This window comes from Agelaius phoeniceus, chromosome W, assembly GCF_051311805.1.
Source record: "Agelaius phoeniceus isolate bAgePho1 chromosome W, bAgePho1.hap1, whole genome shotgun sequence".
Lineage (NCBI taxonomy): Eukaryota > Metazoa > Chordata > Aves > Passeriformes > Icteridae > Agelaius > Agelaius phoeniceus.
Window position 1 is genome coordinate 19,354,397 of NC_135301.1, and position 23,235 is coordinate 19,377,631.

General features: G+C 43.4%; 1 protein-coding gene across 2 annotated transcripts in view; it reads right to left on the minus strand.

The window, feature by feature from the left end:
* Positions 1 to 3,447: 3,447 nt before the first annotated feature.
* LOC129132431 (protein ARK2N-like) overlaps positions 3,448 to 23,235 on the minus strand; it is a 68,339-nt gene continuing 48,551 nt past the window's right edge. For both annotated transcript variants that reach the window (XM_054651504.1, XM_054651505.1), the window contains 2 exons: positions 7,317 to 7,443; positions 3,448 to 4,110 (listed from right to left, as the gene is read on the minus strand). In XM_054651504.1, coding sequence (XP_054507479.1) covers positions 3,921 to 4,110; positions 7,317 to 7,443 — 317 coding nt within the window. In that variant the 3' untranslated portion in view covers positions 3,448 to 3,920. The remainder of the gene's footprint in view (positions 4,111 to 7,316; positions 7,444 to 23,235) is intronic.

The window sequence follows — 23,235 nt, forward strand, 5'->3', positions numbered from 1 at the left end:
TTCCATATTGCCTATGAGAAGACTGGCAGGCAGTGGGACCCCAAGTTTAGCACAGCAGTTATTCTTACTATCCTTCTCTTGTGGCTGTAAATTCCCTGGTATAATTTAGTGGTAACAAAATGCAGTTCAGCCTAGCACCACCTCTTGTGGTCTGCAAGGACCTGCCCAGAGCTTCATAGCTAGTCTACACATCTATTTCGAATGGCAGTAGGTCTGAGCTTGTCAGCACTGTCTGTGTGAGAAAATCTGAGTGTGACATTGGTCTCATTGACCAGCTGGGAGCTCATTGAAAGCTGGAATAGGACAAGGGGATACAGTCAGAGAAATACTGGTGTGAAGGTTGCTCAGACACCTTAAGGACTGATGTGTGTGGGGACATGGAGGCTGTGCAGAAACCACATGCCTAGAAGGGATCCTGCAGAGCACAATGAGCTCCCAACATAAGGAGGATGTGGACCTGTTGGTGCAAGTCCAGAGGAGGTCACAAAGATTCTCAGAGGCCTGGAGCACTTCTGCTATAGAGATAGGCTGAGAGAGTTGGGGTTGTTCAGCCTGGAGAAGGTGGGTCTGGGAAGACCTTAGAGCACTTTCCAGTACCTAAAGGGACTACAAGAGAGCTGGAGAGAGACTTTGGACAAGAGTATGGAGGGATAGGACAAGGGGAAATGGCTTCAAACTGACAAAGGGCAGGTTTATATTAGATATTAGACAGAAATTCTTTACTGTGAGGGTGGTGAGGCACTGGCAGAGGTTGCCCAGAGAAGCTGTGGCTGCTTAATTCCTGGCACTGTTCAAGGCCAGATTGGATGGGGCATGAAGCCACCTGATCTAGTGGAAGGTGTCCCTGCCAACTGTCTTTAAGGCCCCTTTCAACCCACATCATTGTATGGTTCTATGATGGGCAGCAGCTGCTTGTTACTGGTACCTGGACATCCCCTGACCCCCCCCCCCCCCCCCAGTGTTACAGGGAGAAGTGATGGTCCTGCCCTAGTCTGACAGATAAAAGCAAGCTTTTGCAGTCAGGAAATCACTTTTACATTCTAAATGTGCAAAATTAAACACATTAGAGTGGGGAAAAGTGCTAATTTGGACAGTTGTAACCCAGACCTTAGGGCTTTAGTTTGGCGATGTGACAAAGCAGATTGATGCAAGTGGAAAGAAATCCCAAACAAATTTATATTATTTAAATAATACACCATTTTATTTTGTCTTTAAATAGTTTAACCTTTATGCTACGGACTTGATTCAAAAAACAGAAGGTCTTATCTTGCACAAAAAAAAAAAAATATATATATATATAAACCACTCTGTTTTATTATTATTTTTTCTTCAAAGACCATTAAATACTAGATGGAAAATGAGAACTAAATAATGACTGTTGAGAACAATTTAGAATTTTTAACTAGGGTTCCATGTTTTAAACATTTATATTCTAAGCAATGCTTTGTTTTCACTAAAGAAGATTCCAAGTTCACACTCCAGCAATTCAGGAACTGCTAAACCCTGAAGGGCTTGAGGCAATGCATACTAAAGTTCATAAGTTCATGGAAAGTCCCCCATCAACTCCAACGGGTTTTGGATCAGGCCCAAGTGCATTGGTTCTTAGCCATACAATGGCTATCATTTCTGTTTCCTGTTGAGAAGAGCAAAATCACACATGCACCTTTTGCTCTTATTAAAAGAAAAAAAAAAAGGAAAAAAAAAAAAGAAAACCAAACAAATTCCTAGCTATCCAGTGATTGCAGTTTTCAGATTACTCATCACCCTTTCAAATTTGTTAAGAATAAGAAAAAAATGTAGTGTTTAGTGTTTTAAATAAAACTTGCATCAGACTACAATACATAAATTGTTTAAACAAACACAGTGCACAATTGGAGTAAGCTTGGTTAGGACACAGTTGTTTTTATATATACATGGAACTCACATCATACACAAACTGAAAAACAAGAGCATTAGCTTGCATTTTTAATAGAAGGACTACGAATGGATTTCTGCAACTTTCTTCACAATTGATGTTCAAAAGACTTTGTGGAACAGGAAAAAGCAGCCACAGTATGTCACTGTTTAAGTTACTGTTGCAAAATGTGTGCTAGCTCACTAAAATAATGGCTGAGTTGTGTGATTAAAATGCAAGGAGAAAAGATTGACGGCCACTACTGATTATAGTGACCAAATAGCATGGGGCTTTTCCCTACTGCAGTGTGAATGGGGTCCATTCACACTCCCCTCCCTACCTATTTCCTTCCCCCAGAGAAAGAAATCAGTCACTAGAAGCACCACATACATTTTTCTGGCCATGCAATATACTTATATTCAATGTTTTAGAAAGCTTGAAATTGGAATATCAATCCCTTATCTAATTGTTCTTTAAAGTGCAGTCTGAGCTGTTCTGGTTTTTTTTGTTTTTGTTTTTGCCTGCAGATAAAGTGATTGGAAGCCAAATAAAATTTATAAACCAGCCAACACAAAAAGAAAACAGAACTTCCCATGTCCTCATTACTGCCTGTTTAGCCTCAAATGGCAGAAAATCTGATGATAGAGCTGTACAAAATTCCCACTAGAAACAACAGGAATACAAAGAAATGTTGTAATTGCACAATAGACATTTAAAATGAATATAATCTTGTAAAGTCTAATCTTTGGTTTTTGCCTTGAGAAAGGCTCAAAATGACAGGTGAGCGGCGAGAATTTCCATATACACTACAGAAACTACAGCCTGCTAAAGTAAGTAGTTTCGCTGATTTCAGTAAATATTCTGGTAGAAAGTGTTTCCTGAATCATATCTGAAAAAAACAATTCCAAAATTAGTATAAGAGACATGACCTAAAGCCAGGAAAATAGTCCAGATCTATTAAAAAAAAATAAATTTAAAAATCACAACCTTAAGTTCTTATCCTGCAACACCTTTTAGGACAGAGTTTTAAGCACTTGAATGGTCCATCTAGTTTCAGCAAACTGTCCTTGCTGAATGTTACAAAGCTGCTAAAGTGCTTTGCCAGACTAGGATTTTGGAACTTGTTTGGGGTTGGGGTTTTTTTGAGATGGTGAATGACGCAAATAAGCAACAGTAGAAATGAGGACTGCAAGCAAAATGTTTCATTTCTCTCCTTCTACTCCAGGCAAGACTCATTTAGGAAAAAAAAAAGAGCTCTATTTAAAAAAGAGAGGGATGCTGGGCCTTTTTATTACTTTTCTTTTTCCTGTGCTTTTGCCATAATCATCTGCTACTAAGTCACTACTATTACTATTTTAAACCATAAGAAGACATGATAAATGATCAGTGAAACACAGTAGTCAGATAAAATACAACTGAAGAGTGCAAACTATAAATTATATTGAAAATAAAAATTCTTAAAATAAAAGCTGTTCAGTGCATATGTTATGGGCCGTTTGCATTAAAGACAGTCCCTCTTGCTGGTAAAATATCCAAATCAGCTTGGGTAAAAATACTCTTGGCCCAATTTTCAGAAGTATTGAATACCCCTCAGTTCCACTGAAATCAGTGAGGACACAGCATTTTTCAAAATCACTGATGCTCACACAGCAAAACACTAACTTCTACTAACCAACTCAATATACTGATAAATTAAAAATGTTCTGAAATTGGAGCTGAGAAAGGGTGGGTGGACATAAGTCTGCACACAGTTATTTCTTCAGATTAACATACACATGTTAGAAACTGTAGATGTGTTTTAAATTTGGTGCTATTAGGTTTTAATTGTGGGAGGAATCCTTCTTTGAAAAGGCAAAACCATTTTAAATTATATTGAAATCATACTACATTCTTATGGGAATGAAAAAGATCATGAGTTTGAATTTCTTAAAGCCAAGAAGGGAGCTTCTAAAGTTGAAGCTTTAACAATGAACTTCTGTGCCACAAAGGGGAGAAGGGGTGGGGACAGAAACAAAGGGACGCTGCATTACAGTAGATATTTGCGTCTTGTATCCTCATCCAAAGTGAGGTCTACTACTTCTGGGGGTGAAGACCAGTTCTGTTGGGGAGTCACTGCTGTCCATGATTGTGTTTGCTGAGTGTTAATATATTGTGAGCTTGAGCCATGCTTCCAAGATGACACACTCTGAATCACACCTCCCCTGGGATGCACATACCTGTAGCAAGGCAAAAACCACAAAGGAATAAAGCTACTATTGAATTCAGGAGCAAAATTCTTAGCTGCAGTGTTTTATCACATAGGCATCTTGTTAACATGCCCCTCCCTAAAATGTCCTCATGGATTTTCCATTTGTAGAGTCCATCACATCTTAAATACCCAGTAAACAAAGCTGAGACTAAATTTAAACTTGGTGGTGGTGATAAAATTATTTTTAAGAACTGAATTCTGCCAGTGGGTATAAAGTGATATTCCTTATAAAATATGTGCACGGATCCCAAGGATCTTGAAGAAGTCTACCCTATTATGTGTAATACCATGCACTATTGAGAAGCATAGTTTCTTGATAGCACTTTTACCCGCTGGACTTAAAAAGAGAAAAATTTTAAGTGAGGTTGGATGTGACAAAGAAAAGCTATCTTTCTATATGAAATCAAACCCATGTTAATATAAGGAGGCAATGATACTTTAATTACAATATTTAAAAAAGAAAGCTTGTCAATTCCATTATTACAGTCATTGCATTTGATATTTATTTTGGTCTTCTTAACTAAAATTACAATAATGCTGAGAAATGCTCACTGATAACAGTACAGCCCAACTTCAGCAAAACAATGAATCTTTCAGTGATTATAGTCAATGAGACTAAATAATGTATTTAAAGATAGATAAACACACACTCAAGTGCCTTGCTGAAGCAAGGTACATATCTACTTATTTGCACAGTATTTTTACTTATTACATTCATAGTAGATATGTTTTGATTGAAGTACAAGATAATAATAATTAGTAAAAAAACACAACACAATGAAAGACCAATTTTGTTATATGATAAAGTGATGACAAGAATTTACTGGAGCATTTAAGATGATAATTTCCACCTGTAAGTTTTAAACAAACACTAGGAAAACTTGATATCTGGTGCTCCAAAAATTGGTTTGCCTCTTATAAGCACTGATGGTGGCTGCACACATAAGTAGGAGGTGTTTTGGCTGCTGGGGTAAGCTTTTCCCATTTCTTTGTGAATGTGCATGTACTGTATTTCAGGAACCTAAATTTTATGAGTTGGTCAAATATCCCAGGCATTTTTTTTTAATTTTTTTTTTGAGGCAATGCAATTTATTTTCTCCAGAACTACTTAGGTTATGCTCATCTCTCTTGGTTCTTGTTATAATTTCATTAAATAGAATGAAAAATCTCATTCTCTGAGCTGTAACTTCTCTGAATATAAATGTCTCATTGCCTTCTCAGATACACTATTTACTTTTGGATGTGATGTTTTGATGTTTAAAATGACTTTTTCATTACTTCTTCAGTGTTAAAAATACATACTTAAAGTATGTATCTACAAAGAATTAGCAATAAGAGACCGGAACTCTAACAAATGTATCTGATTTCTTTCTTTTAAGAAGAAATATTTTTAAGCATAACTGGAAAAAATTAAACAAACTAAAAAAAAATAGTCTTTGTGTCTTAAGTAGATGCCAAGTAATATTCTAATGATGAAAAACTGCACCAATACATTCATAATCTGAAAAACTACAAATGATGGACAAACTCCAGGGTGTCATGACTCACACCAGTCCAATAATGACATGGAATATGGAGCATGATAAAAAACACTGTGAGCAAGAGAACAGAATCCAAACACCATGCTAAGCATGTAAAAATACTGATCAAAAACCTAAACCTTTTCCAAAAGACAACCCTGAAAGAAGCCCACCAATATTTCATAACTGCAAGCCTAGACCTGCAAGAGAAATACAATTCTAAATAGGATTTGAACAACTGAAACACGTGAGTATTTAACAGAGCCAGTAAAAACTAGTCTGTGGGAGATGATAGATAGTTACATGAACAAAGGAAAGCACAAAAGTGTGCTTTAAGTCTGCCTTTGTTGAAATTATTTCAGTCCATATCTACTAAAACTGATTTTAAACGGCAGTTCTGCATTTACTTCACATTTCCCTTCTTGTACACAGTAAATATTGAGGGAAGCGGCATGGAAAGTTTTTGAATAGGGGACCTCAAACAGAAGGGTTGTGCATGCATAGTGCTAGACAGATTTACACAAACTAGTATTGTAGGACAAGTCCACACTGCTTATTATTGGCACAAAGATACTCCAAGCCCTGGGTCTGCTGGATAAACAGTCAGGACAGCTACTTCTTAAGGAATTAGTATCTTCCAAAAGAGTTAGCCACTCAAGGACTTTCATTATTCTAAAAGCAAAGACAGTTTCCTGCCTGGGAAACTGGGTCCTACACACCTTCCTTCTTCCTTTCACAAAGAAAGATGTGGTGAAGGGACAACAAGGAACAGCTCTGCTTTGCCCCTCACATGCCTTTTCTGACTCCAAGCATCCACCACATCCACCAGGCAGCAGACTAGTTTTAGAGAGACCTTGTCCGTATAGTGTTTTAACTTGCTTTTATTCCACCAAATTGACACTCCATACTATATGCAAATGCCAGTCTTGTTCAACTGCTTCATGATATCTTAAGGCAAAGAAAGATCATAGATTAAAGATGAAGAGTAACATTAAAAAAATGCCTAGTAAGAATAACACCTGAAGCACAGCTGGACAGCTTTCTATCTGAGCTTGAAACCTCTGGTTTCTGTACCCTCCTTTACTTTGGGGATTTGAACTCTCTTGTATCCTGAAATAAAACCAAGATTCATGAAGATATGATTTTCAATCTAAAGGGGTTATCTTAAGATATAAGCTATTGAAAAGTTAATAGCATTTTTACAATTACTGATTAATTAAAGTGGAAGCTGATTAAATGCTTAAAGCTAATATTTTGAAAGGAAACAAGAACCTATATAAATATTTTAGTTTCATTATTTGCATATTCACACTATGCCTTTAAAATCTGAAGTCCTGATGTCTATACATTTGGTATTTCAATATTTGGTACTTTAATAGTACATATCTTTAGCCTGTTAATGTTTGATATCAAATCACAAGCTTAATATGAATACTTATCAAGTTGGTAATGTTCTAAAGAAAAATACATTCTGATATCACCGTGACCAGTGGAACAGAAAAAATGAGTGCAACATTTGCTACCTTTTGGACATCAGTCATGGATGGATAACTAAAGCAGTGAAAGTCAGCATTTTTTTTCTTTATTAATTTTGGCAATACAGATATTCTGATAAAATGAAATAAATATTAGAACAAGAAAAAGGAATTCATACCTGGCATGTTCCTGAACTCCAACAATCTCTACTTCACTATCAGAAGAGGCGATATTAATTTCATTATTGATCTGGACATTACTTAAAGATATTTTGTCACCTGCAAGGAAGCCTGGATCCAAATGACCTATAGATGGGGAAAATGCAAATACAGCCAATGTTTAACAACTTACATAACTCAAAAATCAGCTGAAAAAGGAATTTCCCAAGTGAACAAAAAAAACCCCAAAAGACTGAAACACTGCAAATGGAAAATAGTTTTAGATTAAGTTATCCAACTTTCTGTTTATCACCCAATACAAGATGACCGCTGGATTTATCCAGTCTCAATAGCTCCAGTGATAGTGTTATCACACAAATGTGAACCAAGTCTGATTGTTGCATCAAGAACATTCAATGTAATTAGGATTTCCAGCTGTTCTTTTATGACAATGCTGAGTTAGACTGCCTAAACCCCTGTTAAATAAAGAAACAAGAAGATCTAATGCAAATAAATCAAACTTGATACTGTGAAAAATAAAGCCTATAGGCTGGACATAAATATCACACACTGAGGAAATTTTTTTTTTAAATAGGGGAAGCCAGTCAATGAAATAAAAAACAATAAACCCATCAGTTTCTGGCCATGCTGCTTCACACATCTGCTCTAACATTATTGCAAAGACTTGTAAAAAAACCTTCTGTTTTTCTCAAGTCCCATATACAGCAGTGGTTTTTTTAATTACAGTTCCTCAATGATATCTAGTTCCTCAGTCTGTCCTCTCTAAACACTAAGAAGGTTCTTAACCCCAATTAGTGAAGCTTTGTTTGGACATATTAAATAATATTTGTATAGAAAACACAAACCAGACCAAATTATTTCTTTTACAGTAAATACATTATTTTAAAAATCAATTAAAAATAAGATTTAAATTGAAAAAGATAATTTTTATTTTTAAAAATGTTGTTTTAGGGAACAAAAAAAGACAATTATTTCTACTGTCTCTTTAGCAGTAACCTGGGGTATACTGGGCAGCCTTGAAGCAGATGACACTACCTACTCCTTGGGAACCACTCACTCATCTGTATTACACAAGGGAAGAATCAGTAGTCAAGCAGGAAATTTGAGAGGAGGTGAATATATTATGTATATCTAGCTTGAGTAGGCATGTCTTCAAAGATGAGAGGATGTAACAGTTTTACAGTGATGAAAAGTTTAAGATTGAATGAGCCCTTTCCCCCTTCCCTTCTTCATGACAGTGGAGGGAAGAAAAATACCAAAAAATGAAACTACAAGAGGTTAAAAAAGGTTAGAGACACATTTTTAGTAAATAAAATAGCAATAAACACAACAATAAAAAAGAAAATTGTACAAAAGAGTGGTTTAACCAACAAAAGCAAGGTGTTGATGATGTTTTGGGGTTTGCCTTTTCTTCTTTTATACGTTTTTGGTATTCTTCGCACATATATTTGTAGCTCTGTAGTCTATTGTATTAGTGGCTAGTTTTCCCAGTACTTTTCCATGGCCTTTCCCTAGGCAGAAAGACAAAACAAATTCCAGATCTCCAAGCCCCGGGGGGTACAAGGCCCCTATGCTATCTTGGTTCTTCCTGGGAACCAAGGTTGAGAACAACTCTTCAAGATACATTTTCATGGACAAAGTACAGCTAGTGGTGAAGAGGAGGGACTCCAGAGAAGGGGCTTGACCTGGGGGGAAATTGCATCACCACTTGTCCTCCTAACTGTTGCTTTTTATCAATTATGCTGATTTCCTAAAACTTATAAAAATGTACTCACCCCTGTGGAGGTGGGCTTTTGTTCACATCTTTCCATAACTGCCCCCAAAGGCCTTCAAATAAAGATCTGCTCTTATATTACCTCCTTACTAAAATTATCTCCAGTTTCATTTCCACACTCAGAAAAAGTCAACAATATCATGTGGCCTCTCTGGAACAAAGAAAAGATGGCAGGGACTTAGGGAGCAATTCCAATGGGGGATGGGAGGTGCTGGTGCTGCCTGGAGCAGCTCCAGATTTGGAGTGGAGGGTTTCCTGCCCTGGCACTGCAGCAGTGGCAGTGGTGGTGGCAGTGAGTATCTCTCCCTGCTGAATTCACTTTGACACCAGGTTCCTGCACTGCCACTACCACTGGGGGTGTGTGAGGAGGTTGGTTCTGCCACCTTACTGCCTCTTCTTACCACCTCACTGGGCTCCTTTTCGGCTCAGCTGGACTCCCTCTTGGCTTGGCCAGACTCAGTTATAATCAGTGCCCTTGCTCCAGGTCACTTTGCTACCCTGAAGGGGGGGAAGAACTGGTCCCATGGTGAACTGAAAGCTGTGCAGCCCTGGCTCCACTGGTCTCAGCTGCATAACAGAGCTGTCACTTCAGCACCATCCCCCTGGAGTGGTGCCGATGTCTCTCCTCAGCCCCTTGTTCTGCAAAAACATCCTGGACGGATGGGAAATGGGGGGAAATGGTGGGGCATGGGGTGCTGGGATCTGCAGGTCCTTTAGCTGGAGTGAGCCAAACAAAAATGGCCCCCTTTCCATTTCTGGCCATGGCATTTTCCCTGCCAAAAGTGTGCTGTGTTAGTTTAACACAACCTGGCTTTTAGTGGAGGTGGAGGAAGCCACAGAAGCTGCCTCTGATAGAGAAACTCCTAGAAATTTCTACTATGTCCAGCAGAGCCAATCCCTGAAGGCTCTGATAATGGACATATTGGCTGACCCAATTAGAGAAGTTGGGAATGCCTCTGTGATAGCATATTTAAGAAAGAAAAAAGCCATGGGAAGCTCTCTTTCTTCCTCAGAGGGGTGGGTAGGTGCCAGTGCCCTCCTAGCACTGAGAGCAGCCTTGTGGCTGGCACTGGGGGTGGCCAGGGCCAGGAGCAGGCACACGGCCGCCGCCATCTCAGAGCTGGGAGTGGCAGCACAGCTGGGGCAGTGCAGTCGGGGTGGCACAGCATGGCTCGCAATGAACTTTACTTGCTTAGCTACTTTTAACCAGCTGTGCTGTGGACAGAAGAGCAGGGGCAGTGACAATAGCTTCTCCTTTTTGATGCCCTGCATGAACAGAAGCCCTAAATGGCAGCCGGCACCACCTGCTCGGTTCTGGCAGGGACTACATGGCCAGCAGTGAAGGGCATGGCAAGCAGCTCCCCAACGCAGAGCCCAGATGGGATCAACCTTTCAGCACTGCAGAATTCTATAAAAACTTTTCAATTGATAGAACTTGAGAACAAATGAACCTACAAACACCAATTCTTTCCCGAGTCAATGAAAAGGTGAAGACACATGAGGAGAGCAACATGACGACACTAAGGTTGATGCAAAGGAGGGAGGGAGAGGAGGAGGTGCTCTGGGCATTGGAGATGAAATCCTTCTGCAAGCCATGGTGAGGACTATAATACAACAGTTTCCCTGTAATTCATGAAGTGTATGGGGGGGATGCAGAGTTCACGCGCAGCCCATGAAAAAGAGTGCTCACACTGGAGGGCATGGATGCTAAAAAGCTGTAATATAGTGAGAAACTTGAACAGGGAGAGAAGACCCTTGCTTTCTGAGATAGAGAAAGAGGACCCTAGCTTCCAGACTAGAACAGCTCATCCTTAAAAGACTACACCCCATGAACCAATGACCCCTGAAAACAGTTGTGGGAAGACTGTTTGCCTGTGGAAGGGGCTCACGTTGCAGCAGGTCGGGCGGGACTGCTACTTGTGAAAATTAGAACCATGCTGGAAAAGTTCGCAGCAAACTGTCTCCCATGGAAAAGACCCCACGGCATAGGAAAAGAGACTCCTCTCCCTAAGCAAACTGAAAAAAGATTTTTTAGAAGTGACAAACTGACTCAAAACCCCATGTTTTGTCTCCTTTCATTGTTGGTAGAAAGGAAAGGGCTGGAGGGGAGGGGAAAGGTGTTCTAAAAGTTTATTTTAGTTCACATTATCCTCTTTTAATTCTGTTAATAAATTTTTCTTTAAAGCTTTCAAGTTTTGAGCCAGTTTTGCCCTTAGAGTGTTTCTTCCCAATCCTTACCTCAACTCATGAGCCCCTTTGATTGTTCTTTCCCCCTCCTCTGCTAAACTATAGCAGAGGAGAATGAGTGAATGGCTTTTTGTGGGTGCCTGGCTTCTAGCTTCTAGCCAGTGTCAAACCCCAACACATGCCCATGGTTATGATGTAAAATGGTATTGAATATTGAATAAACAGCACTGAAAGCTCCACCTCCTTGTCTCTGTACCCAAGACATTGTCACCCCTTATTCTATACCATGGATCTCATGCCCAGATTTTATAGCTTTAAAATGTATACACATACACATACAAATAACTATATACAAACACAGTTATTATTTAAGTGTTCAATGACAGTTCTCCCAAGAATTTTGTTAATTTTAGTCCATGACTAGTGTAACTTGAGTAGTCCAAATTCATTGGCCAGGTATTTATGATATATAATGGGAGCGTCATTCAACAACTAATATTACATATATAATTCAACATTACAGACAGTTCTAACCAAAAAATCAAATCCCCTTGAAGGATTGTGCTTCCCCATTCCTCTGCATTACCCACCAAGTGCAACCAGATCCTTAAGCAAAAACAATCCCATCGATAAGTTTGTCTTTGCCTGAGGCAGGGCTAATGCAATCTGTCTTTATTTCTCATTTGTACCACAAGGACTTTTTCTCTGTGGTACATAAGGGTCCTGACAGAGCAGGGACACCTTGATTGGTAGAACCTCGGATGTTAACTAACCAGGTGGCCTTGGCCAAATGCAGATCCCAGTGTTTGAAGGTCCCACCACCCATTGCTTTCAATGTGGTTTTTGATAGTTCATTCTGCTGTTGAAATTTCCTAGAGGCTGATGCATGATAGGGAATATGATACACCTACTCAATAACAATTGTTCAACTCAATTATTTCTGGGGTGCCATGAAGCCACAGGACTTGCTTTTCAAGTCCCAAGATGGTGTTCCAGGCAGTGGCGTGAGGCACAGGGTGTGTCTCCAGCCATCCAGTGATTGCTTCCACCATGATAAGCACGTAACACTTGCCTTGGCAGGTTTGCAAGAGTGTGATGTAATGAATCGGAAAGGCCTCCCCATATTTATATTTTGACCATCATCCCCCATACCACAGAGGCTTTATCCGCTTGGCCTGCTTGATTGCAGCACATTTCAGTTATGAATAACCTGGGACATGATGTCCATGGTTAAGTCCACCAGGTAATGAGCCAATCAGTATGTTACATTTCTTCCCCGATGACCTGAGGCGTCATGGGCCCACTGAGCTAGAAATAACTCACCTTTATGTTGCCAGTCCAGATCTACCTGAGACACTTTATTCTTGGCAACTTGATCAATCTTTCTGTTGTTGTGATGCTCCTTTTTAGTCCAACTCTTAGGTATGTGTGCATCTACATGATGTACTTTCACAGTCAACTTCTCTACCCAGGCAGCGATCTCTTGCCACAATTCAGAAGTCGAGATGGGTTTTCCTCTGTGCTGCCAATTGGACTTCTTCCATTGGTCCACCCATCCCCACAAGGTGCTTGCTATTATCCAGGAGTCAGTGTAGAAGTAGACTGTTGGCCATCTCTCTCTTTCAGCCATATATAAAGCCAGCTGGATGTCTTTCATCTCTGCAACCTGACTTGATCCACCTTGTCCCTCAATAGTTTCTGTGACTCATTGTGTGGGACTGTGTAGAGCAGCTTTCCATTTTTGATGAATCCTTGTGATACGTCAGGACCCATCAGTGAAGAGAGCATATTGCTTTTCATTTTTGGGTAGCTGATTATATGCTGGGGCCTCTTTAGCCCCTCTCACCTTGTCCTCCTCCTCTTCTAATGATAGTCCAAAATTTTCACCTTTAGGCCCGTTTGCAGTGATCTTTAAGATTCCAGGGCAATTAGGATTTCCTTTCTGAGCTTGCTGTGTGATCAGAGTGATCCGCTTAATCCACAAAGCACCAGTGGCATGATGTGTGGAAGGGACTTTCCCTTTGAACATCCAGCCCAGCACTGGCAGTCAGAGTGCCAGGAGGAACTGTGCTTCAGTGCCAATCACTTTTGAAGCAGCTTGAAAACCTTCATCAGCTGCTAGGATCTCCTTCTCAGTTGGGGTGTAGCTGGCCTCAGATCCTCTGCACCCCCAAGTCCAGAATCCCAGGGGTCATCCTTGAGTGTCCCCAGGTATTTTTTGCCGGAGGCTCCAGGAAGGACCATTCTTCCAATCTGCAGGGTAGAGCATGTTCCTCACATCCTGTCTTGTCCTGACTGGCCCAAGTGGTGGTGTTCACAGGGGTCCCAGGACAAGGGAAGAGATGAGGATCTGACTCCATGTTTCAGAAGGCTAATTTATTATTTTATTATATATATATTATATAAAAACTACACTAAAAGAATAGAAGAAAGGATTTCATCAGAAGGCTTGCAAGGAAAAGAAAGAATGGAATGATAATAAAATCTTGTGACTGACCAGATAGTCCGATACAGCTGGACTGTGATTGGCCATTAATTAGAAAACAACCACATGAGACCAATCAAAGATGCACCTGTTGCATTCCACAGCAGCAGATAATTATTGTTTACATTTTGTTCCTGAGGCCTCAGCTTCTCAGGAGAAAAAATCCTAAGGAAAGGATTTTTCATAAAACATGTCTGTGACACAAGGGCTCCTGCATGAACAATCTGCTGTTTAATCTGTTCAAAACCTTGTTGCTGTTCATAGCCCCTTTTAAAATAATTTTTCTTCTGGGTCACAAGATAGAGAGGGCTTAAAATCTGACTTTACTCTGGGATGTGCATCTTCCAAAAACCCACAGTACCTAAGAAAGCCTGTTTCCTTCTTGCTGGTCAGTGGGGACATAGCTGCTATTTTGTTAATCACATCCACTGCAATCTAACAATGTGTCGTGGTTTGACACTGGCACAATGCCAGTGCCCCCATGAGGATACCTTCTCCCTGGTTTCTGCTGTGAGATGTGACCAGGAATAAGCAAAGCAGGCTCCTACTTAGGAAAGAAAAAAACCCAAAACTTTATTAACTACACTACACTATATATAAAAAGGAACACACACAGGAAAAATGAAAACCTTACAAAAACATTTCCTCCTCCCCCCACCAAATTTCCAATACAATGCATCTATTCCCCAAATCACCAACTCTTGGTCCAGCACCACCCTTCAGACAATCAACCCTCAGTTCATCAAGAGGAGAGGAGTCCTTCTTGTACCATGGGCTTCCCCTGGAAACACAGTTGAAGCCTCGTGTGTTTCCGTGTCACTCGTGGCACCACCCAGAGTACATCTGCCGTCGTGACCTCTTCCTTTCATGTCCAGTGCTCTCACCACTGAACATGGACCAGAGCTGCTTCTAGGGTTGTCTTTTTAAGGATGCTTTGTCCCGTTCCAAAAAGAGCACAGTCTCACCTTTGGGACACCTGTCCCCACAGTCTCTCCTTTTGGACACCTGTCCCCCTCCATATTTGTCACCCCCTGGGGCCGAGGGGTACCAACACTGAACCCTCTTGGTTCTGAGGCATTGCCTCCCCCTAGATGCAGTCTCTGTATCACAAGGAACATGGTTCTGTCCATGGCTGTACAAAAAGAGTCCAGCAAAAGCCACTCCATCATCTCTTCCCACTAGGATTCTTCTCTATTCTTCCACTATCTCTCACTCGCCCAGACCTCTCTCACACTTGCACATTTCCTTCCTCATCTTCCACTCTATCTCTCTTCTAGGAAAGGTCAATGATCTGTAAAGTTCTCATTCTCCGAAAAGGGGTTAAAAGCTCCTACAAGCGGCCGGCTGCACCCCCCCCTTCTTCTCCTTCCCAGCCGTGCTGCCGGCACAGGCCCATGTTTATCAAGTTTCAAGGTTACAGTCTCAGGCACAGGCTGTACTCTCTCTTGGCGGGGGGCTGCCTGATGCCTCCTGGTACTTCTCCCACCCTTCCATCCTCGGGGGCCTCTTCACCTCCCCTCTCGGTCCAAGCCTCGGCCTACCTCACCCAGCCGCATGGCTCCCCTCCCCTGCCCAGCAGCAGCAGCTGGACGGGGGAGAGATCCGAACTCTTTCCTCACCGGAACCCAAGAGATCCTCCCAGGGGAGAGCTCTGCTTTTAACCCCGTGTTCTCAGAGGCATGTCCAATGTCCTAATGGCCAGGTTAGATGCCAATATTAAAGTCTGAACATCCATTGGCCTGACCAAAGCATCCCAAAAAACACATTTCCTGTCAAACCACCACACAATGTTCATCTTGACAATTTTACTCCTAAGAACTGAATTTCCTGGGCAGGTCCCTTGACCTTACTTTGCTTTATGGCAAAACCAGATGTCAGGAGGATTTGGATTATCTTCTCTCCTTTCTCAAAAAACTTCCTCTGCTCTGTTTCCCCATATAGTGATGTCATCAATGTACTGCAAGTGTTCTGGACCCTCACCCTTTTTCATGGCAGATGACTGGGTTGTGTTTCTACTCCTGGGGCAGTCAGTTCCAGGTGTACTGGATGGCCCTCCAGGGGAAAGCAAACTGTGGCCTGCACTCTGCTGCTAAAAGAATGGAGAAAAACGCATTAGCAATGTTGATGGTAGCACCACTTTGCTGTCTTGGCCTCCAGCTCGTACTGAAGTTCTAGCATGTCCAGCACAGCAGCACTCAGTGGTGTGACATCATTCAGGCCATGACAGTCCACTGTCAGCCTCCACTCTCCACTGGACTTACGCACTGGCCATATAGGACTATTAAAGGGTGAACAAGTCTTGCTGACAACTCCCTGGCTCCCCAGTTTACAGATGGATGGAAATCATGGAGTCTCAGTTGGTGTGGTGTTGGCGACAATGCACTGTTGCAGTGGTGATCAATACCTGTTCTTCTTTGACCCTCAGCAGTCCCACAGCAGAAGGCCCCTCTGAGAGACCAGGCAAAGTATTCAGCTGTCTTGTTTCTTCTGTGTCCAGAGCAGCTATCCCCAAATGCCAACAGTACCCTTTTGGGTCTTTGAAATACACTCTCCTGAGGTAATCTATGCCAAGGATGCATGGGGCCTCTGGGCCAGTCACAATGGGGTGTTTTTGCCACTCTTCCCCAGTCAGGCTGACTTTAGCTTCCAGTACAGTCAGCTGTTGGGATCCCCCCTGTCACCCCAGAAATAAGGATAGATTCCATCCCTAAATATCTTGATGGAACATCAGGGCACATTGTGCACCAGTGTCAACTAGAGCCTTATATTCTTGTGGATCTGATGGCCTGGCCATCAGATCCACACAGTCCAATAGATCTGATTGTCCCTTGCCTCTACCTGGCCAGAGGCAGGGCCCCTCTAGTTCTATTCACAGTGCTTGTTGCTTCCTCCCTGTAAGTATGAACTGGAAGTCCCTTCCAGAGGATCAGACAGCATCATCTCTTCTATTCTACCTAGGGGCTTGCCCACGAGAGACCAGAGAAGCATTTATCCTTGATGAGTTTCTTGTGGCAGTTGTTCTTCCTCTCAACTCCAGTAACTGTGCTACTAGGGCAGAGGTGGGTTTTCCATCCCATCTCTGTGTCTTCTCCATGGTCATACAGGTAAAACCACAGATTACCTCGCGGTGTGCACCTTCTTTCTTCCCATCTGGGGGATGCCTGCTCCTAATAGCAGGGGCTCTGGTCTGTACTGATGACACATGGAACATTCCTTCCCTAAGCTACTCTCTGAGTTTCTGATGGCCCTCTTCAATTTTTCTCTTCCAATTTCTGGGTATGCTTGTCCAGTTCTGTTTCCATGGCCAAGATGTGGGCCTTAAATAGGACGATAGTGTCTTTATCTCCAGAGTTTGGTAGCCAAAGTACCCACTGTGTCTTCTCTCTCCTTTCATTGCAGGGGTGCTAAGTAGTAGGAATATATGCTCGACCTGAGCCATATGAATTTCGTCCACATCTGTGATGTACACTGGACACAGTCTGGACTTTTAGGGAATTGTTCATCATCTGAAAAAATTATCTCCATCTCAGCTATTTCTCTCAGGCACCGGATACCTTTCTCTATGCTGCTTCACTGGCCTTGCTGCTCATAGAGGTCTTGGTCTTCCCTGCTGTCATGGGTTGTTGCAGGCTGGATGCCAGGCACCCACCAAAGCTGCTCACTCACTCCCCTCCACAGGTGGACAGAGGACAGAAAATTTAAGAAAGGATTCAGGGGTTGAGATAAAGACCTGGAGAGATCCCTCACCAAATACCATCATGGACAAAACAGGCTCAACTTATAGATAGTAAGTGAATTTATTGCTAACAAAATCAGAGCAGGATAATGAGAAGTAAAAGAAAACCTTAAAAACACCTTACCCCCATGTCTCCCTCCTTCCCAGCTCTACCTCCTACCCCAGCAGCTCAGGGAGCCAGGGAATGGAGGTTATGGTCAGTTCATCACTTGTGGCTTCTCCCGCTTCTCAGAGAGAGGAGTTATTCCCCTGCTGCACCATGGGGTCCCTCCCATGGGAGACAGTTCTCCGTGAACTTTTCTGATGTGAGTCCATCTCACAAAATAAAAGATCTGCAAACTGCTGCAACATGAATCCATCCTACAGGCAACAGTACTCCTCAAACTGCTGCAGCATGGATCACTCTTCCACAGGGTGCAGTCATTCAAGGACGGGCTGCTCTAGCATGGGAACAGGGCTTCTCTTTCCATAGGTCTCCCATGGGGTCACAGCCAGGCATCCACCTGCTCCAGTGTGGGTCTCCTCCATGGGCTGCAGGTGGAAAGCCTGTTTCACCATGGTTTGCAGAGGAATCTCAGCTCTGGCATCTGGAGCATCTCCTCCCCCTCCTTCTCCACTGACCTTGGTGTCTGCATAGTTTTTCTTCTCACATATTCTCACTCTTCTCTGGCTGAAATTAAAACTGCATCACCACTTTTTGTTTTGATTTTTTCTTAAATATGTTATCACAGTGGTGTTACCACCATTTCTAATTGGCCCAGCCTTGATCAGCGGCACATCCATCTTTGGAGCCACCAGGGACTGGTTCTGCTGGACACTGAGGAAACTTCTAGCAGCTCCTCACAGGAGCCACCCCTGTAGCCCCCAGCTACCAAAAACCAGGCCATGCAAACCCAATACAACAGTGAAGGTATCTTTCCCTGACACTTGATAGGAGTCACCTCCAAAGGCTGAGATTTTTTTGCTTTTTTCCGATCCCCTTATCAATAAACACATCCGGGGACAGGGATCCTAATTGCCTGGCTTCACTACCATCTAGGTTCATGTCTTCAGTTGTGACATTCCAGAGGTGAAACAGCCAGGTCAATATGGACTCATCTGTCTGGCAGGAGAACTCTCTCTGCAGCTCATGCAGCTCACCCATGGAGATGGATTGCATGATTATCTCTGGCTCTGTCTCTTTTGCTGGTTGTGAGGGTCACGCCTCCCCTTCATCACTCACTAAGCAAACTGATTTGGTCTTGGATTTCCTCTTCTGAACAGGGGTGACTGCTACTGGCTTGGGCTGTCTGTCTGGTTGGGTTGCCGTTTGTGTGGCCACGGTGCCCATTGATTTGTTTTCCTTCCCTTGGAAAGTGCTGTACCATTATGAGCAGTATCCAGTAGACAGTGGTCAGTGCCCAGAACGCTGCAGTAAGCCGCCCCTCTCTGGAGCTGCCACATCATTTTCCCTTCAGACATTTAATCTGTTTAACAGGGTCCTGTAGTTGTTCAGGGGTGAACTTCCAAACACTCCAAATACTTGCTCACGTCCTCCCACACTCATGGCTATCCACCCCATGGGCAGATCTCTGGACAGCTTCCCTATAAATCTTTGTCTTGTCTCTAAACACAATGCAGACTGTACAGAGGAGACATAGCAGAGATATCAACAAAATTATGCTTTCCTTAACATCCAGAGGTGTGAATGCTGACAGTCTGGTCAGAGAAAAAGTCAGATAAACTTTCCCAGGCATTACTCTGGGGGAGCTTGAGAAAGCTTAGAGAAAGAATTAGAATAAGAATTAAAATAATCTTTAACTGTTGAAGCTGGTGTTTTGAACATATTGTTTACTTATGTTTACAAGAAGGGTGTTGTTCCTAATTGGCCAATGATGTGAGGGGTGTTGATTGAGGACCAATCAGATCCAGCTTTCTTGGAACAGTCTATAAAAGAATGTGATGTGTAATAAACTTCACTATTTGCCTTCTGAGACCTTGGAGTCTCATTCAGCCGTCCCTAATACAAGAGCGACATCTGGTGACTGCTGAGGTTCATTGCAGCCAAGACTGAAGGACCGGGGTCACCCTCCCTACTCCGTAGAGAGAGGTATGGCAGTATTTTTCCTGCGCCCTCTTAGAGGGGGCTGGTCTTTTGTGACCAAGGGTACTGGAACTGGCCTGAGAGCTGGTTGGGATGGGCCCCAGCAAAGAGTTTGTGTTCTGGAGCAAACCACTGCTTAGGTGGGCTGATGGGGAAGGGTTCCCTACAATATGGGGAATCAAACCTGTACAGAGGAACAAATCATCCTTTCTGTGTAGAAGGGTGCATTACCACACATGGGAATTGCTGTATCAGATCATTCCCTGTGTGCCCTTCTCTGTTGGGCAAAGGCTCATGGATTTTTGGTAGACGCTGAGACCACTTTTAGCCTGGACACTTGGCAGTCACTAGGAGACTGGCCGTGGCAGGAAATCTCCAGCAGAGATAAGGACGCATTTGAATTAGCAGTTACATGGGGCATTCTCTCTAAAGCATTGCAGCGCTGGACATTGGAGGAGGGCAATACAGATGCGGCAGACTCAGAGGGTGAGGACAATCCTTCTATGGACACTGACATGCCAGAAGGCGAGGGGGCTGAGGGGGCTGCTAGCGGCCTTCCTTTGGCTCTGCCTGGACCCCTGAGAGACACAGAAATTGCTCGTAAAATCTATCCATTGCCACAAGATTATGTTCCCCCAAAGTACCCTGCTCCCTGTGATTTTGTAATGCCAAAGTATCTGTCACCCGTGACACAGCTTGCAAAGGCTTCGTTAGCTGAGTCCCTGCCAGAAATTGCCGAGTGTCCCCCTATGGCTGCCCCCCTCAGCCCCTCCTCTCTGCACTGCAAACGGCTGCAGGGGAGCCTTTGCTGCAGCCAGTTCCATTCCCCCTCTCCAGCCCCTCCTTTCTCTGCATAGCAAGCAGCGGTGGGAGTGCCTCCACTGCAGACAGGTGACGCGGCTGGAGCCGTTGTCCCTTCAGCCCCTCCTTTCCCATCTGAAGGGTCAGCCCAAGCGTCCGCACCACCTCCCCCCCCGCTGTATGTGGAACTGTGGGCACGGTGCCTTCTGCTGTTTCGGCACCACTGCCCACAGCGCCCACCATGGTTGGTTGCCCCCCCCCGCCTCGGCGCTTCCAGCCGGCCTGCCCTCCTCCACTTCCTTCAGGCTGTCCCACGTGCTGCAGACAGTGACACTGATAAAGATCGACAGCTTGTCCTGCAGCAGGGGAGTGGCCCGGCAGCTGAGTGCTGGCAGCGACATGTTGTGAGACCACCCCAGAGCCACCTGTAGACACTGGTACCGTGTCAGGTGACTGTGCGACCAAAGCACCCGAGACGTTTTTGGGAATTGGTCAAATTGCGAGCTCCGGAAATCAGGAATTGGGACTTGCTAGAGAAGATGGCGATACCCAAGGGCGGAATTATCAAGACCGTAGATGCAGGGGGAAGAGACACAGGGGAAAGTCAAGTAGTTGTTCCAGCATCTGAAGAAGGGATGCAGGTGGATCAGGGAGGCAGTGTAGCCCCACAGGGGGGGTGTCCAAGCCTTTCCTGTGTTTAAGGCTGTTCCAAATATGGGACAAGTTGACAGGCATGTCATAGCATGGAAAGTTGTACAGGATTTGTGAGATAAAGTAGCAAAATATGGGCTTGGTTCTTCAGAAGTTATGCAAGTTATTAGGGTGTTAAACACTGATCTGCTTGCTCCATTTGATATTAAACATCTATGTCAAGTGTTGTTCCAACTTGTGCAATTTAGAGTTTTTGAGGACAACTGGAGGCAGGTGCCTGATAAGACTACAGCAGATAACATGTGATTGCCTCAGGATGATCCCAGATATGCCATTGGAGTAGATGCTCTTATGGGGAAGGGTATCTTTTCTAATCCTGACGTTCAGGCTACCTGGGACCCTCGGATTCTTGGGCAGGGTCAAAAGATAGGCATTGGGGCACTGTTAAAAACTATAGAAACAGCTGCTTCCAAGCCACGATATGTGAAAATAAGGAATAAAGGAACCACTTCTGCCATTTGTTGAGAAAATTGCAGCAGCCTTAGAAAAGCAGGTTGAGGATGACAACTTCAGACAGATTTTATGTAAGCAATTAGCAAAGGATAATGCCAATGAAGATTGTAGAAAGATCATAGAGGCTCTTCTGGGTGACCCAACATGAACGGATATGGTCCAAGCATGCTCTAAAGTGGGTTCTGTAGACTATAAAATGTCTGCTTTGGCTGTTGCTTTACAGACAGCCTGGGCATCCTGTGGGTGTGGACAACAGAGATGTGAAAAATAAGTGCAAGCAAAAACAGGTAACAGAGAAGCAGAAAGGAAATAAGGGTCATTTTTTGTGTGCTAGATGTGAGAGGCGAGGTCATTATGCAAACCAATGTAAGTCTAAATACCATGCCAATGGTCAGCTTTTTGCATCAGGCTCGGGAAACAGGAGAAAGAGCGCAAAGGGGAACTGTGCTCTGACACAAGTGATTCTCCAGGGCATGGTATCAGCACAGGCTTACTCAGCCAGCTTAGGGGCAGTACCCAAGGAGCAGCCAGGGTGGATGTACACACTGCAGCAACAGTCATCTTAGAATCTTGTCATGTATATAAAGTTCCTCTGGATGCATTTGGACCTTTGGGTTGGGGATTGAGTGCACTGCTTGTAGGGAGATCTAGTGTGACCCTTCAAGGAATATTTGTGCATCCAGGAGTCATTGACGCTGAATTTACAGGCCAAATTTGTACCATGGTTTCCACACCCACCCCCTCGTCACTATCCCTGCAGGGACTCACATTGCTCAACTTGTGCCTTTTCAGTCATGTGTCCCCAGGACTGATCAGCAGAGTCATCGGGATGGCGGCTTTGGATCTACAGGATTGCGGCAAGTTTTCTGGACTGCAGATATTTCTACTCAGCGACCACAGATGACGTGTACCCTGATTCTACTGGATGCCAGCCTGTCTCAGATCCAGCTTCAAGGTTTGATCGACACAGGGGCTGACATGATAATCATTTCCTTCTCTGTGTGGCCTCTTATGTGGCCCTTGGCTTCCATAGGTTCGGCCATCGAAGGGTTGGGAGGTACAACCACGGACCTTTGTAAGCCAACAGTCTGTGTTGGTCAAAAACGCAGAGGGGCAGATGGCTAGAGTTCTGCCTTATGTCACTGCAGCTCCATTCAACCTCTGGGGGCGGGATGTATTGGCAGCCTGGGGGGTACGGATTGGGACATATTTTTGATGGTGGCCACTGTGCTGAAGGGTGCACAGTACCCTACGCTGCCTTTGTGGTGGCTAGTAAACAAACTCATCTGGCAAAACCAGTGGCCCCGACAAAAGAAAAATTGGTCGCCCTTCGTGAATTGGTTCAGGAACAATTGCAGCAGGGACACATTGAGTCTTCCACGAGTCTCTGGAATACTCCTATCTTTGTAATTAAGAAAAAAATCTGGGAAATTAAGGCTGTTACAGGACCTCTGGAAAATCAATGCAGTGATGGAAAGCATGGGGGCATTGCAGCCTGGTATGCCCTCATGCACCATGATCCCTATGGGGTGGAAAATTTTGATCATTGATTTGAAGGATTTTTTTTTTTCACAATTCCTTTGCATCCTGATGACAAGCCAAAATTTGCCTTTACGGCAATTAATGATGCTGAACCTGTGCAGAGGTATCAATGGAGAGTTTTGCTGAAGGGCTGTAAGAACAGCCCG